This window comes from Perca fluviatilis, chromosome 20 (assembly GCF_010015445.1).
Source record: "Perca fluviatilis chromosome 20, GENO_Pfluv_1.0, whole genome shotgun sequence".
Classification (NCBI taxonomy): Eukaryota; Metazoa; Chordata; class Actinopteri; order Perciformes; family Percidae; genus Perca; species Perca fluviatilis.
Window position 1 is genome coordinate 10,947,777 of NC_053131.1, and position 12,937 is coordinate 10,960,713.

The following is a 12,937-nucleotide window of genomic DNA, read 5'->3' on the forward strand; positions in this document are numbered from 1 at the left end:
AAATTGAGTTAAGGCGTTTTAATTATGGGCATAATTGACAGGAAATGATGCCCTGCTCTTACTTTGGCTTCAGACATTGCGTCTTTCCTTCGTGGCGGCAGAGGAGGCGGCTTCTGCAGCTCCTCCCCGAGCTGGTGGAGGCTGCCGCAAGACACAGACTGGAACTCTGAGAAAAAGGACAGACACTCCTGGAGTTAAAAAAGCAGTATGGATAAAAGGCCTTTGCTCAGTATCACAGCACACAGATCACAAAGGGAGTATAAGAATGATTCATCGGACAGTCCGGCAGAAAGCAATCAGGTAAAAACTACTTCATTGAAAAGAGAAAAGCCCACACTCACTTGAAGGCGGCAGAAGAACAGGAGCAAATATGGAGTTGCTACCTGTAAAATTTAAATAGGGAGAAGATGATTGATTTCACAAGAAAGGTGCACTGCATGCTCTTACCGTTTGCATTTGTGTTCCTAACAAAAGCAGAACCACAAAACCAACTTCTCTACTACAATACAGATCTCAATCTCTTGACTGGATCCGTCTTTTGTCAGTGTTGTTAGAAAAACATTATGCCAATATGATGCTATAAAAACAGCGTTAAGTGAAATGTCAGTGGGACAAACTACTCCGCTAATGTGCCGCCCACTACAGCTGAAAGTCATGTAATGCCATCAATCTGTAAAACACTGCAAACAAAAACTAGTTAAGGTAATTACTGACTTCCTTAGAAATGTTGAGGAAATTTCCCTGTCTTGAACACACATGCAAAAATATTCCCTGATATTCAAGAAGAAGAAGAAAAAAGGGGGATTTCTGCAGGATTCAAGCATCAGCTGAACTCACCGCCATAGGAGCTGCTGAAGTCCTGGTCCATGAAGACTGAGCTGAGGTCGGAGGAGGCTGACTGCGGAGGGGTCGGCGTGTTTGGGGAGGTGGGCACCGAGGCCGACGCCGGGGGCTCCGGCTCGGTCTCGGCGATACTCCGGAAGGTGATCTTATGTGGGGGCTCCCTCTCCAGGGGGACAGGGTGGCCCTTCAGGGTGCCAGAGGTAGACGTTCGCACAGGCCGAATCCCCGGGGATTTCAGATTGTATATGGTCTTCCTGGGCTACAGGAGAAGAAACTGTGAGAATTTCATCAGCAATACAACCCGTTCTCTCTTTCTCTGAGAAAGAACCTAGTGCTCGCTGAAACTTATGGCATTAAAATGTCTCTTTACCTCAAAGTCAAATGTTTAACCTAAAAACACATGACTTAAAAAGGCTTTTGGAGGTAAATTGTTAACACTGCAGAAGGTACGATTTCAGAAAAAAAAAATCTACCAGTTTGTCCCATCTCATTTGGTCAGGATGCATTATACAAGTATCCAGTAGTCACCCTACCTGCCTACTTTTGGGTTCATCCACACCTCTGCCCGCAAGAAGAGAGTTGAAACTTGGTATTTAATAGTATCCATTTTCAAAATATTTAATAATATTCATATTCATGGCATTTATTACCAAAGAAACAATCCCTATGAAAACTGAGTTCAGTGATATCTGTGGATAATTTAGATTAATGGGACATTGTCTCTGGAAAGAGATGTTGCCGTTAAATGTTTTAAGTTTTCAATGTTTTGAGCACCTGAAAACCAAATTCCAGCATCACGCAGCACACATCTCAGTGCAGGTTGAGGAAAAAAAATAAAAAAAATACATGGCTATATAACACAAGAAGTGAGAAAATATGTTTTTTGGTGTAAACTCACTCTTTAAACTACTGAAAACACGAGTTCATTTTACATTTTATATCACAGTTTACTGAAGTCTGAACAGTTACCTTGGAGCCATTTGGAGCAGTCACACGAAGTAAAGCTGCCTAGTGCAGCGTTCAGGCCCATTCCTCATTTCAGCTGCTACAAACTCAACTAATATAGAAAAGCATTGCTAGCAAAATGGCCAAATATACCACAGAAAGAAATAGGTTCTAAATCATGATCAAAGATCTGAAAAAATATGTTCTTCTCCAATCTGCAGTCATTGTATATTTAGGTCTAAAACAGGGCACAGAACTCTAACAAAAAAACTAAGATTGCTGCAACAAGAACTTCACTACTTCTGAAACACTGCGGTCTGAACACTTACAAATCGGGGCGCCTGCCTGCAGTTCCGTGGCTCAATATCCAGAGACATTTTGAACAGGTAGTCGGCAAACTCCTTCTCACTCCTGTTGCCCATTGGGTTCAGGTTCTCGAAGAACCTCTGTGCAACAAAAACAAAACAAAACAAATTCAGGGTGTATGGATCTATGAAAGATGTTGAAAGACCAAAGAGAAAATTAGAGTGAGCGCTCACCCTGATTTCGTGCTCCACCTTCAGACAGTAGGGCTGGTTCTGGTACTGCTGGATCTCTCCTGTGATTTCAGCCACTTTCCTCCTTTTGCTGAAGTTGATCAGCTCCTTGCCGTGGCGTTTGAGGTGGTCTGGGTTGCCTTCCTCTGTCTTCAGGATGTTGGTTAAATAGATACCTGAGGATGAAGAGGAGTTCGATGGTGGTCAAGAGAAGAACACGGTTTGAAATGTTGCCATACAGAAACTTGAAAACCTTGCTGGTTTTATAACAAATAATGGTGACTGAAAATTATATATACACTACAGGCCAAAAGTTTGGACACACCTTCTCATTCAATGTGTTTCTTTATTTTCATGACTATTTACATTGTAGATTCTCACTGAAGGCATCAAAACTATGAATGAACACATATGGAATTATGTACTTAACAAAAAAGTGTGAAATAACTGAAAACATATCTTATATTTTAGATTCTTCAAAGTAGCCACCCTTTGCTTTTTTTGATAACTCTGCAAACCCTTGGTGTTCTCTCAATGAGCTTCATGAGGTAGTCACCTGAAATGGTTTTCACTTCACAGGTGTGCCTTGTCAGGGTTAATTAGTGGAATTTTTTCCCTTATTAATAAAAAAGCAAAGGGTGGCTACTTTGAAGAATCTAAAATATAAGACATGTTTTCAGTTATTTCACACTTTTTTGTTAAGTACATAATTCCATATGTGTTCATTCATAGTTTTGATGCCTTCAGTGAGAATCTACAATGTAAATAGTCATGAAAATAAAAAAGGAAACGAATTGAAGGAGAAGGTGTGTCCAAACTTTTGGCCTGTACTGTAGATATTATTTTGTCTCACGTCATTTCATACTTCACTTACCAAAGAAAGGCACACAGGGTGGGTTTATTGACTTGAGTTTGGCCAAGTATTTCTTAAAGTGGTCCTGGCTCAGCTCCACAGCTTCTTCCAGGATTTTCTTTTTCCTCTCTGGTATTGCCTGTGGGTGCAGGAGAGAGTAAAAGTCCCAATAATTAAGTTCTGACCACCAGTTCAGTATTAGATTCAAATGAATGTCAAAACAATAAACATCAGATGCTTCTCAATTGCTAACTGTTGTGGCAGGCTGAAGAAGGCCAAACGTCAGCATATTTATCATCCTAACAGTGTTGTAACAAACAACATTCAGCAGCTGCATAAAAACAATTATTTTTGTAAAAAATAAATGTATAAACTAAATTCAATCACAAAGTCCAGCATACAATGTATGTGAAATATACCCCACAAAAATGATGAGATTTACAATAACACAAGTGTTTTTGTCAGATTTAAATATAGACAGAATATCTTAGACTCTCTATCCCCTGAAAACATCAAAATGTAGACTGGGTATACCCAGCTCGATATGCTGGCGATTTGATTTCGCCCTGCGGCTCAAGCTGGAAACCTGTAAATTTATCTATCCTGCTTCCGTTACAATTTTGCGGGGACCAATCACAAACTGGCTTATCCACCTGGCGTGCTATTGGCGGGTTTAACACGAGGACACGGAGAAGCGACCAAGCAGAATTTTGTTTATGTTCAACATGGCGGCCAACGAAGCGCAGCAACCCGTTGATGCCGCTGTCGCTGCTACGTCACCCGGATCGTCGGTCGGATTGGTTGAAGGACTATCCAATTGCGTACAGAGTCATTTGAACTACGCCCGTGTATCACGCCTCTTGTGCAGCAGAAAATACAGAGCAGACTCCCCAGACCAAGCTCAATCTTAAAAGATTGAGCTTGGTCTGGTGATAGCCAGACTAATCAAAATGCCCAGTTAATAAAAAGAAATTCATTGTACATCTGTCCAAAATATAAATTAAATAAATGCACAACTGATTCTAGAACTGTGAGTATGTTAACGTTAGAAAGAGTATGCCACCGACTTCAAAATAAATAAAGAACAAAACTAATGCAGCAGAACCAGAGATGTTTAAATTCCATTTGGTTTCCTGGTGGGTAATGATCATTGCAGCTTCATGAGATGCAAGCGTGTCTATTAACTTTTAGTCTTATTGATGGAATTGTCTTGTTCATCTTTAGGGGTTAAATGGTTTAGTAAAAGGCTGCCATAAAGTAAACATAGTGCAATTGTTGCAATCTTTTTAAGTTAATAGTTTTTCTTGTGACTGCGTTAATAGTTTCACTCACCTCAAAGGTGTGGTCGAGCCTGTACACTGGGACAGAGTTGATGGCGCTGACCACCTCCAGTACACCGTTAAAGTTGTTGAGCTCCTGGAAAACCTGCAGAATCTCTATGACCCGTGATAAAACTGCCACCCTCTCTTCCAGGTTCATTGTCTCTACAATACACCTGTGAACGACACACACACACAAAAACAGTTAACAGATGTTTTGTTTTTCCCCCCAAGACCAACTTAAACCAATATTGCATTTTATTGTGAACAAAATATGTGTATCCTTGGACTCACTTCTCAAACCACAGTGTGAGATTGGTGGTGTGGCGGATCATGCGGAGCAAGTTAGGGGAGTTCTTCTCTTTGTCCTCTTTTGTCCAGACGCTGCCGACCAGCTCGGACGGCCGCACAGCTCTGTGGAGGACGTGGGTTTTTATTTTTCAGACAGGAGGATGCTACACACAATTGCAGGGAAACGACAATCTGATCCAAACCCAAATACGTTGATACATTGACTAAGAAATGTCTCCTTAAACTGCAGTCTTCATCCACTGCTCGGTCACGGTGACTCACCTGTAGAGCTCTGACTCGAGCAGAGTCAGCTGACGGGCGATCTCAATAGGATGAAGGGTCATGAGGTCGAACAAGTCCATTTGGCCCGATCTGCAGATGTGCCACTCGATGAGAGGAGGCGGACTCTCGAAGGTGATGCTGTGGCTAACGCCATTTGACTGCGTCTGCATCTTCCTCTTGATGATCTTATTGATGGACTCAACCCACTTTCTCATAGACTTGCCTAAAAAGGAAACAATGTATAAAATCTTTGTTGTATAAACAAATATGTTGCAAGCAAAGAATCAAGTGTCTTGTATCATTGGGTTTTGCCTAGCTAAAAATGACATCCCCTAAAAAAACAAACTGGATTTAATGGTCTGGTTAATGGTTAATTCTGATTGAGGATAAATCTTTTGAGACCAGATGGAGGAGAGCAAAGAAAAGTCATTGGACAAAGTGTTATAAAACCTTCACCTGCTTATATCATGAATGCAACAAATTTAATTGTCACTGCAAACAGCCTCTAAATGTCCCCAAAACAATAAAGCATTTGTTGTCGTTTGATTGTGAAGCATATGGGTTGATAAACAAAAAGCCAGTTTAACAATGCTGGTTAAGGACCATTATTAACATAAATCAGTTTAATTCATTCATGTGGCCATCCTATAGCAGTGTGCTGACAGACAGTGTCTCAGGACTAGGTCAATGGCCTGTAACAGTGCCTCTTATTGTGAATTCTTTTGATGTGAATTTTAATATTTTTAAAACTTTGTTTGACAAAAAAAAAAAATCTCTCATGCTCAAAATTTAGCTTTTTGCAAACTATGTTTCAGCAAATGAAGAGATGAGATGCCTAAAAAGGATGTTAATGAATCTTTGATATGGATATTACAAAGCTGTCAATTTTTAGGGAAGCAAAGGAATAAAATGTGTGCAGTTCTCACCGCGCAGCTGAATTTTGCTGGTGATGTACTCCTCTAATCGACTTCTCAGCTCTGGATCGTTCTCAAAGTCGTAGAAATGATGTTCGACCCATTGACGGAAAACGTTGAGAACCCTGCAAAACAAAGACACGTTTACAGTATTAAGTAATTATTTGTATTGTCCTCTACACATATTTCACACACTTTCAATTGCAAGTATTTCAGAAAACTCTGCACACCAAAAAGATTTTTCCATTCATGTCCAGCTGACAAAAAAAAAACAAGGAAACAAATAGTTTAAAGTAGCGGGACCATTTTACGGTTTTAGTACCCCACATGTTTTTCAAGATAATTTGTTGGCATTTTTGCCTTTATCGGACAGTCGGTAGTGAAGAGGCAGACGAAGGCGTAGAAAACAAGGGCAGAGAAAATGACATGCAACACAGGTGGCCTCCTGGAATGTAACCGTAAATGTTGCGGTTGTGTGTCATGCACTGCAACCACTCAACTACCCAGGGCGCTGCACCACCCACATTTTCTTTCATATCAACCAAGAAATCTTGACAAAAAGGTTGGTATAATAGAGACATTTGGCAAACAATGTCCTTAATTCAACAGTTTCTGCCTGGTGGCCGGTGTTTAATCTTTCCCATGTCAAGTCACTTTTTTTTTTAAATAGTGGGTTTTTAAAAATAACAACAGCAGGAAGGTTTTGTGCTTTGAAGGGCAAAAGTCGTGCCTGAAGAGGAATTTTCACCTACTTTGAGTTACTTGATTTAAAGTAAAAAGTTGGACCACATTGCAACGTGTATAACAATAGACCACCCAAACTCCAAGACAATTTCCTTTCATTTTTGTCCCAAGCTATTCTCAAACACTGTAGGATTCTTATTATTGGGGGTTATAATGTATGTTTGTTGCCTAACGCAGATGTTAACAAACCTCAAGATCGACTTAGTGCAATCTTTTGATGTTTCACAAAATACTGTTAATGCAGTTTTTATAGTATGTGTGACCGGAAGACTTGTACCTCACAATGTGCAACTGCCCACTTGTGTTTTAACGGTTTCTATGACTAAAGTTTAAAAGGATTTTATTGCAGCTGCTCTTAACTACAGCAGCGGTGCAGTCCGATACCGAGAAGCTCTCAGTTTTTAAATGGTACTTACGGGACTATGCCTGACTCTGTTACTCCTTATAAGGATACAAAGTCTTATACAAAAGTAATTCTATGGCTCACTGAGAATGTTCAGGCCTTAACAGGAGAGTGTAAAAGAGCCAAACAACAACAGGAGACAAAGAGACATGAAATCTATTGTGGCATTTTCAAAGGCCATGTCAGGAAATAAAAGAAAGCTGCCAAAGATGCCAGAACTTTTTACATTTTATCTACAAGTTTAGAGACAACAAAGACATTATTATGTAACCAATTGTCTAATTCTACCCATAAAAGTTTGATTTTAACCTTCATATACTGATCCGCCCATCTCATGCTCTCAATATTGTGATGCTTAATTAACTTTTGCAAAGACATGGGAACTTAAAAACGTTTTTATACTTTATGGTATACACATATCAAAGTGGGATGTTTTGTCCCTTTAGTTTTTACTATTCTTGCAGTCATTTCTCTTCGTCTTTTGGGAGCCTTACAGAAAACAATCTGAGACAGATTAAGCTGCGATTGGATGGCTGTTGTACCTGAGTTGGACTGGCTGCACGTATTCCTTCCGGAATCTCTGGAGCTCGGCCGCCATTGGCTGGTCGCCGTTCCAGAGAGCCTGTCGGTCCTCCTCAGTCGGTTCTGGCTCAGGGATCTCAATCCTGAGAAAAATGATGATCAGACATATGATATTCCAAGATGTCAGAGCACCCACAACACCACATCACTGATAGTTATATTTTCCAAGTGAAGACGGATTGTTCTTATGGCTCAATAAACGACCACAGCAATGAAAATACTGTTCTGGTTAATCCCTACCTGTCTATCAGCAGGGTGAGAAGCTCCTGTGGTTTGCAGAATGATCGGTATGTGGTAAGAAACGTGCGCACAAAGTTAGGATCTACAAACAGATGAAACGGATTAGATAACAAACAAAGACAATCAACATCATAATGTATCTTTGCAAAACAAACCTGTAAGTTAGCCGAATTAAACTGAGAATTAAACTTTGAAATGTCTCTCCACAAGAAGATCTATTGCAGCAGCTTACCAGCATACATATGGTAGGTGAGCCTCTCTATGAGCTTGACCACTGTGCCAGCCTTAATTATGGGGATGCCGGTTTTGCTCTGCACTTTGTCCTCAAACACAATATTCTCCTCCGAGTCCTGCACAGCAAAGCGGTAAACCTCCGGGGAGGGCAGTCTTAGAGGATGCGCCTGTTCCTCGTGCTGCAGCACTGTGTCCAACATGCGATCCAAAGTGGAGCGGTACTGCAGAGTGACCAGCCCCGCCATCCACGCTGCCTTCTCCTCTGCTGTCCGTGCACAGAAAACAGCACAGTTCTCATCTTTTCCTATCAGTTCAAAGGCATGCCGCAGCTCTGCCGAGTCCTCACGATCCACAATGCGGATCTTCCTCAGGACAAACTTCTCCTTCAGACGGTACTCCGCCCCGCTGCCCGAACCCGGGAGCCGTGAACTCTGATTGGCCTTGCAACTTATCATCAGGCCGTCAAACAGGAAGTTGTGTCTCTCGTGCTTGGCGCCGGCTCGTAAAAGTGGACCCTCCAGGATGAACTCGCTGCAGCACTGACCGATGTCTTTTCCCTCCCAGCCGTCGATGCTCTTCTGAATCTCGTTCATGCGTTTGATGGCTAGTTGTTTGCTACGGACCTGCCTGCTGTACAGGCGGTACATGGGCTCACTGTGAGGGAGGAGTGAAGTTTGGAGTCAGAAAACTGAAGAGCTCAATGCACTAAATCAAACATTTAACCACTAAAATATCACATCTAACAGTGGGTCTGGGCCCCTGCAGCTGCTCGATGCTCCAACTGCATCTTTCTTGTGTGCTAACACGTTTGTGATACAAACCAAAAAAAAGCAAATGCAGCAAATGTAAACTAATTTCTGCCATTTGGTCAATAACAGTAGACACAATGACCAAATTAATATAAATTATATATAAAAACTAGTAGAGAGGAGTACCCAGGTTTACGGCGAGGCTGGTGCTTGGCATAGATGCGCTCCACGCTACACTGAAGGTTAAGCAGCGCTGTGATCGCCTGTTTCAGACATTCTCGGTCATCTTGGTCTTGACTGCGCTCCTGAAGTTGCTGTAAAAATGGCAGAAAACACACACACATCAGATATGTTGCTATACCCCAGCATAGGAAAGTCTATAGCGGTTTCTCACAGCAGAAATTGTGTTGATGAATGAAGCTTTAAAGCTTCGAACTATTGGGTACAGCCCTAGAATCTGGCCCGGTGATGCACAAAATGTTAATCCAGTATGTTTATCATTAGCCAGGGATGTGATCAGCAAAATAAAAAGAAACCAAAAACAGTTTTAACAATTTCTCTAGAAAACCTGAGACTATGAATGAAAACCAATGTTATTTTTGATTAGACCTGGTCATGTGTCAGGACATACCTGTAGCAGCTCAAAGTAGTGCATGCAGTGGTATACTGGGACCATCATCAGCTGTGGAAGGACATACTGGACTGCTTCTTTGAAGCCTTCTGCAACTGACTGGAGACACAAAAACACATAAGAACTCTTAGTGATGGATCAGTGTGACAACATCATTAACAGACTGGAACCAACCAGCATGTGATCAAGAGACTCATTAAGAAAATGTTCCTATTGACAAATGTCAAGCTTAGAAAAGAATTCAAGCCAGAATGGGGATTTATAAAAGAAAAACACGTGCAAAAATCATTGATTTTCTCCCAGAAGCTCAAACAAATGTCTTTCCTCATCCAAGAAGCAAACTGCTTTAAAAAACAACAACAACATACCATTTACATGAAACCCTTAACGTTAACTTTTATTTTCACTTTCAAATAATTATTAGTTAGAGGACTGGATGTGTTTAAACCTGTCTGAGGCTTGTGTTTTGGGGCCCCAGTAGAAGCCATTTTAAAAATGTATCTAGTTTCATTATTCACATGTTCACAACTACCATGATGAAACGTGATCACAACTGTCAGGCACAATCATAAAAACTACAAAACATATTGTAAAAGAACCACAAAATACAACCATTTAGAACCAAAACAAGAGGTATTCCATACTAACAAAATACTGCAAATGATAAAAAGAAGAGGACTGTGAAGACAAGGGCAATTAAAATATGTGTATGTTTTAGAATATAACTGAAACCAAGAGGCTAAAGGGTGACGAATGACGGAGGATGGAGGGAGGGAGAGGCGGTTGACCGAGTAAAGGCTTCAGGGTAACCGGAGAGGAGGCCGTCATAGTATCCATTTAAATCTCCCGTTCCCCTGATGGTCCCCTGACGACTCAGAATCAATATGCTACTACTCAGACTCCACAGCATCGGCCACACTGTCTGTGTGGGGAGGGGAGGGGAGGAGATGAAGAGGGTCTGTGTGCATGGAAAAGAAAAGACATCAGCTGCCTGACGCACACTGATGGACGGCAGGGCGAACAACGACCTAAGTTTAGATCATGTTATTGATACGTCAGCTTCCTGCAGGTTTACAAATGGCCTCTGTGCATTAGGGCTACACATTTAGCTGCATCATAATCAGCACTATGTATTTAGCTTGACTGGGTGCAATACTGGTGGTTTGCATTAAAGTGTGGGCTTTGGTGCAACAAATCAACTGCTCCCTATACACAAATATAGTATGTATTAAAAGAGTTTGTTTCAAACAGGCTGTGATTAACATGACCGTGTTTCTGAAAATGAAACGATTGTTGCAGGTGAGAACATTTTTTTTTATTATACAGACAAACTTTGATTCCAGTTGTTATGCTAAGCTAAACGGCTGCTAGCTCCAGCTTAATATGAATGGCAAATATGAGGGAGAATTAGCAAATTTCCCTTTTCTTTAAAAACAGTAATTTTAAGATTTGAACATTGAATAGCAGTACGACGATGCAGTAAAATGTGAAAGAAAAGGTGGCTTTCGGTCAATTAGAAATAATCCAAGGCAATAAACCAATTTTGCTCCTCAAGACAGATGAATGTAGTGAAATATAGTTGTGACATGCAAGTAATTTGGTTTGTTTAATCTAAGATGGTTTGTATTGCGTTATGTTCTGCCATCAATCTGATGTGTAAACTGTAAAATATCCTGCCACAGTACAGATTTGGGTTAATGGTGTTTAACAGCTAAATTAAAGTAAAAAAAAATATATATAATTCATTATGATACATTATCTTAGGTATTGAGATAGCTGAAAATAAGTAAGCTTGAGCACTACTTCAAACTACACAGACATTTCCAAGTGATCTCAGCTTAATGTACATCTGATTTGAGCAGCTAAACTGGAAATGAAGATGATATTGTATGGGATAACACGAGTAAAAACGAGTATCTACAAGAGCATGCATCAGTGTGGAAGCAGCCTAAGTATAAACACAGAGTGCACTAAGAATAAGGTACAGAACGACTATGAGAACAACATGTTCACATTTCCCAGAGGTACAGGGCTGCTTGAACCCATGTTCTGTGTCTTTTTTAGTCTTAATTCACATCTTATTTTCAAGATGAATTGCGCCCTGGGCCACCAGCCTTGGTCCCCCTCCTCCTCATCTGCCTCCCCAGGAGAAAAATGGCCCGCAGCGTGGCTGCCTGTTCTATTTTTAAAAGGCGATGTAATTTACACACATACCAGACGCTGCAGAGTGCAGGGGCTGAGTGCTCGACAGACACATCTATCTGACAGAAATCGGGGAGGGAGGGAGGAAGTTGAGAAGGATGGAGTGAGCAAGTGCATGCAATGAGACAAAAGCTGAAGAGGTAGAGCAGAAGCACTGATGATGATACTGCCAGGGGTTAGATCTGCATTACAGTAAACGTGGTAATATGTAAGCATTTATAACAGAGGTGCTGTGGATGACAGTGTGCATATAATGGTTCATGTTGTACAAAGAAGGCAGAGAGACGAGGAGACAGACAGTCATCAGGTCAGAGATGAAACACAAAGTGAGAGATGCTAAAATAAGATTAGCCAACGTTGCAGAAATGGGGGCAGGAGCAGTTTGATATAAAGGGGGGTTAGAGAGACGGCTGATGGAGAGACACCATTACAGAATCTGCCCCTGGGACTGCCACTGACGATCACACACACACACACGCACACACAAACACACACTGGTGGTACAGCAGCCAAGCGAAATGGATTTGCAAAGCACCACAATAAATATCACCTTTTGACCAGGACGAATCAGAATCTGTGGATTGTAAAGCTGATTAGTTAACTAATCGATTAGTCAGTCGATCGACAGAAGATTAGTATGCAATTATTTGGATTTTCAATTAAAATTTTCAGGTAACAGGGGGAAAACAATCAATGGTTCCAGCTTCTCAAATGTGAGTATTTGCTGGTTTTCTCGGTTTTGTTTGATAGTAAATTGACTACTAGGGATGTAACTCAACTCACAATTCGATAAACGATTTGAAGTTCACAATACAAATACAATTTGTTTTTTTTTGTTTTTTTTACTTTACAGAATGAGCTGCAGACAAATGACTGGAAAATATGCCTTCATTTATATAAAAGTCTGCAAAACAACAGATGTGTCCTCTTATCAAAAGTGCAACTGAAATTGTATTTTATTTTAAATAACAAAAATGTATTAAACAATTAATAATTAGATTTTTAAAACAAATCCCACATCAAAATAACTACATAAATAGAAATAAAATCTCTTCAAATAAATAAACTAAAAAGCTGTAGTAACATCTGAAGTCAAACGTGAAATCTAAAGTAGATTACGCCCTAGGCTGATTCATTTTTTATCTCAACCAGCAACAATCTTTAAACAT

At 40.6% G+C, this 12,937-nt stretch overlaps 1 protein-coding gene across 2 annotated transcripts in view; it reads right to left on the reverse strand.

Annotated features, from left to right (window-relative positions):
* The window catches only part of sos2 (son of sevenless homolog 2 (Drosophila)), a 44,726-nt gene that overhangs the window by 4,195 nt on the left and 27,594 nt on the right, over positions 1-12,937 (reverse strand). The window contains exons 8-22 of one of the 2 annotated variants that reach the window (XM_039785186.1): positions 9,567-9,665; positions 9,122-9,249; positions 8,185-8,840; positions 7,953-8,034; positions 7,673-7,795; positions 5,996-6,108; positions 5,070-5,292; positions 4,791-4,910; positions 4,510-4,672; positions 3,199-3,316; positions 2,328-2,500; positions 2,118-2,234; positions 838-1,102; positions 342-383; positions 63-166 (exon numbers count right to left, since the gene is read on the reverse strand). In XM_039785186.1, coding sequence (XP_039641120.1) covers positions 63-166; positions 342-383; positions 838-1,102; positions 2,118-2,234; positions 2,328-2,500; positions 3,199-3,316; positions 4,510-4,672; positions 4,791-4,910; positions 5,070-5,292; positions 5,996-6,108; positions 7,673-7,795; positions 7,953-8,034; positions 8,185-8,840; positions 9,122-9,249; positions 9,567-9,665 — 2,526 coding nt within the window. The remainder of the gene's footprint in view (positions 1-62; positions 167-341; positions 384-837; positions 1,103-2,117; positions 2,235-2,327; positions 2,501-3,198; positions 3,317-4,509; positions 4,673-4,790; positions 4,911-5,069; positions 5,293-5,995; positions 6,109-7,672; positions 7,796-7,952; positions 8,035-8,184; positions 8,841-9,121; positions 9,250-9,566; positions 9,666-12,937) is intronic. The other variant, XM_039785187.1, reaches the window with a different exon arrangement.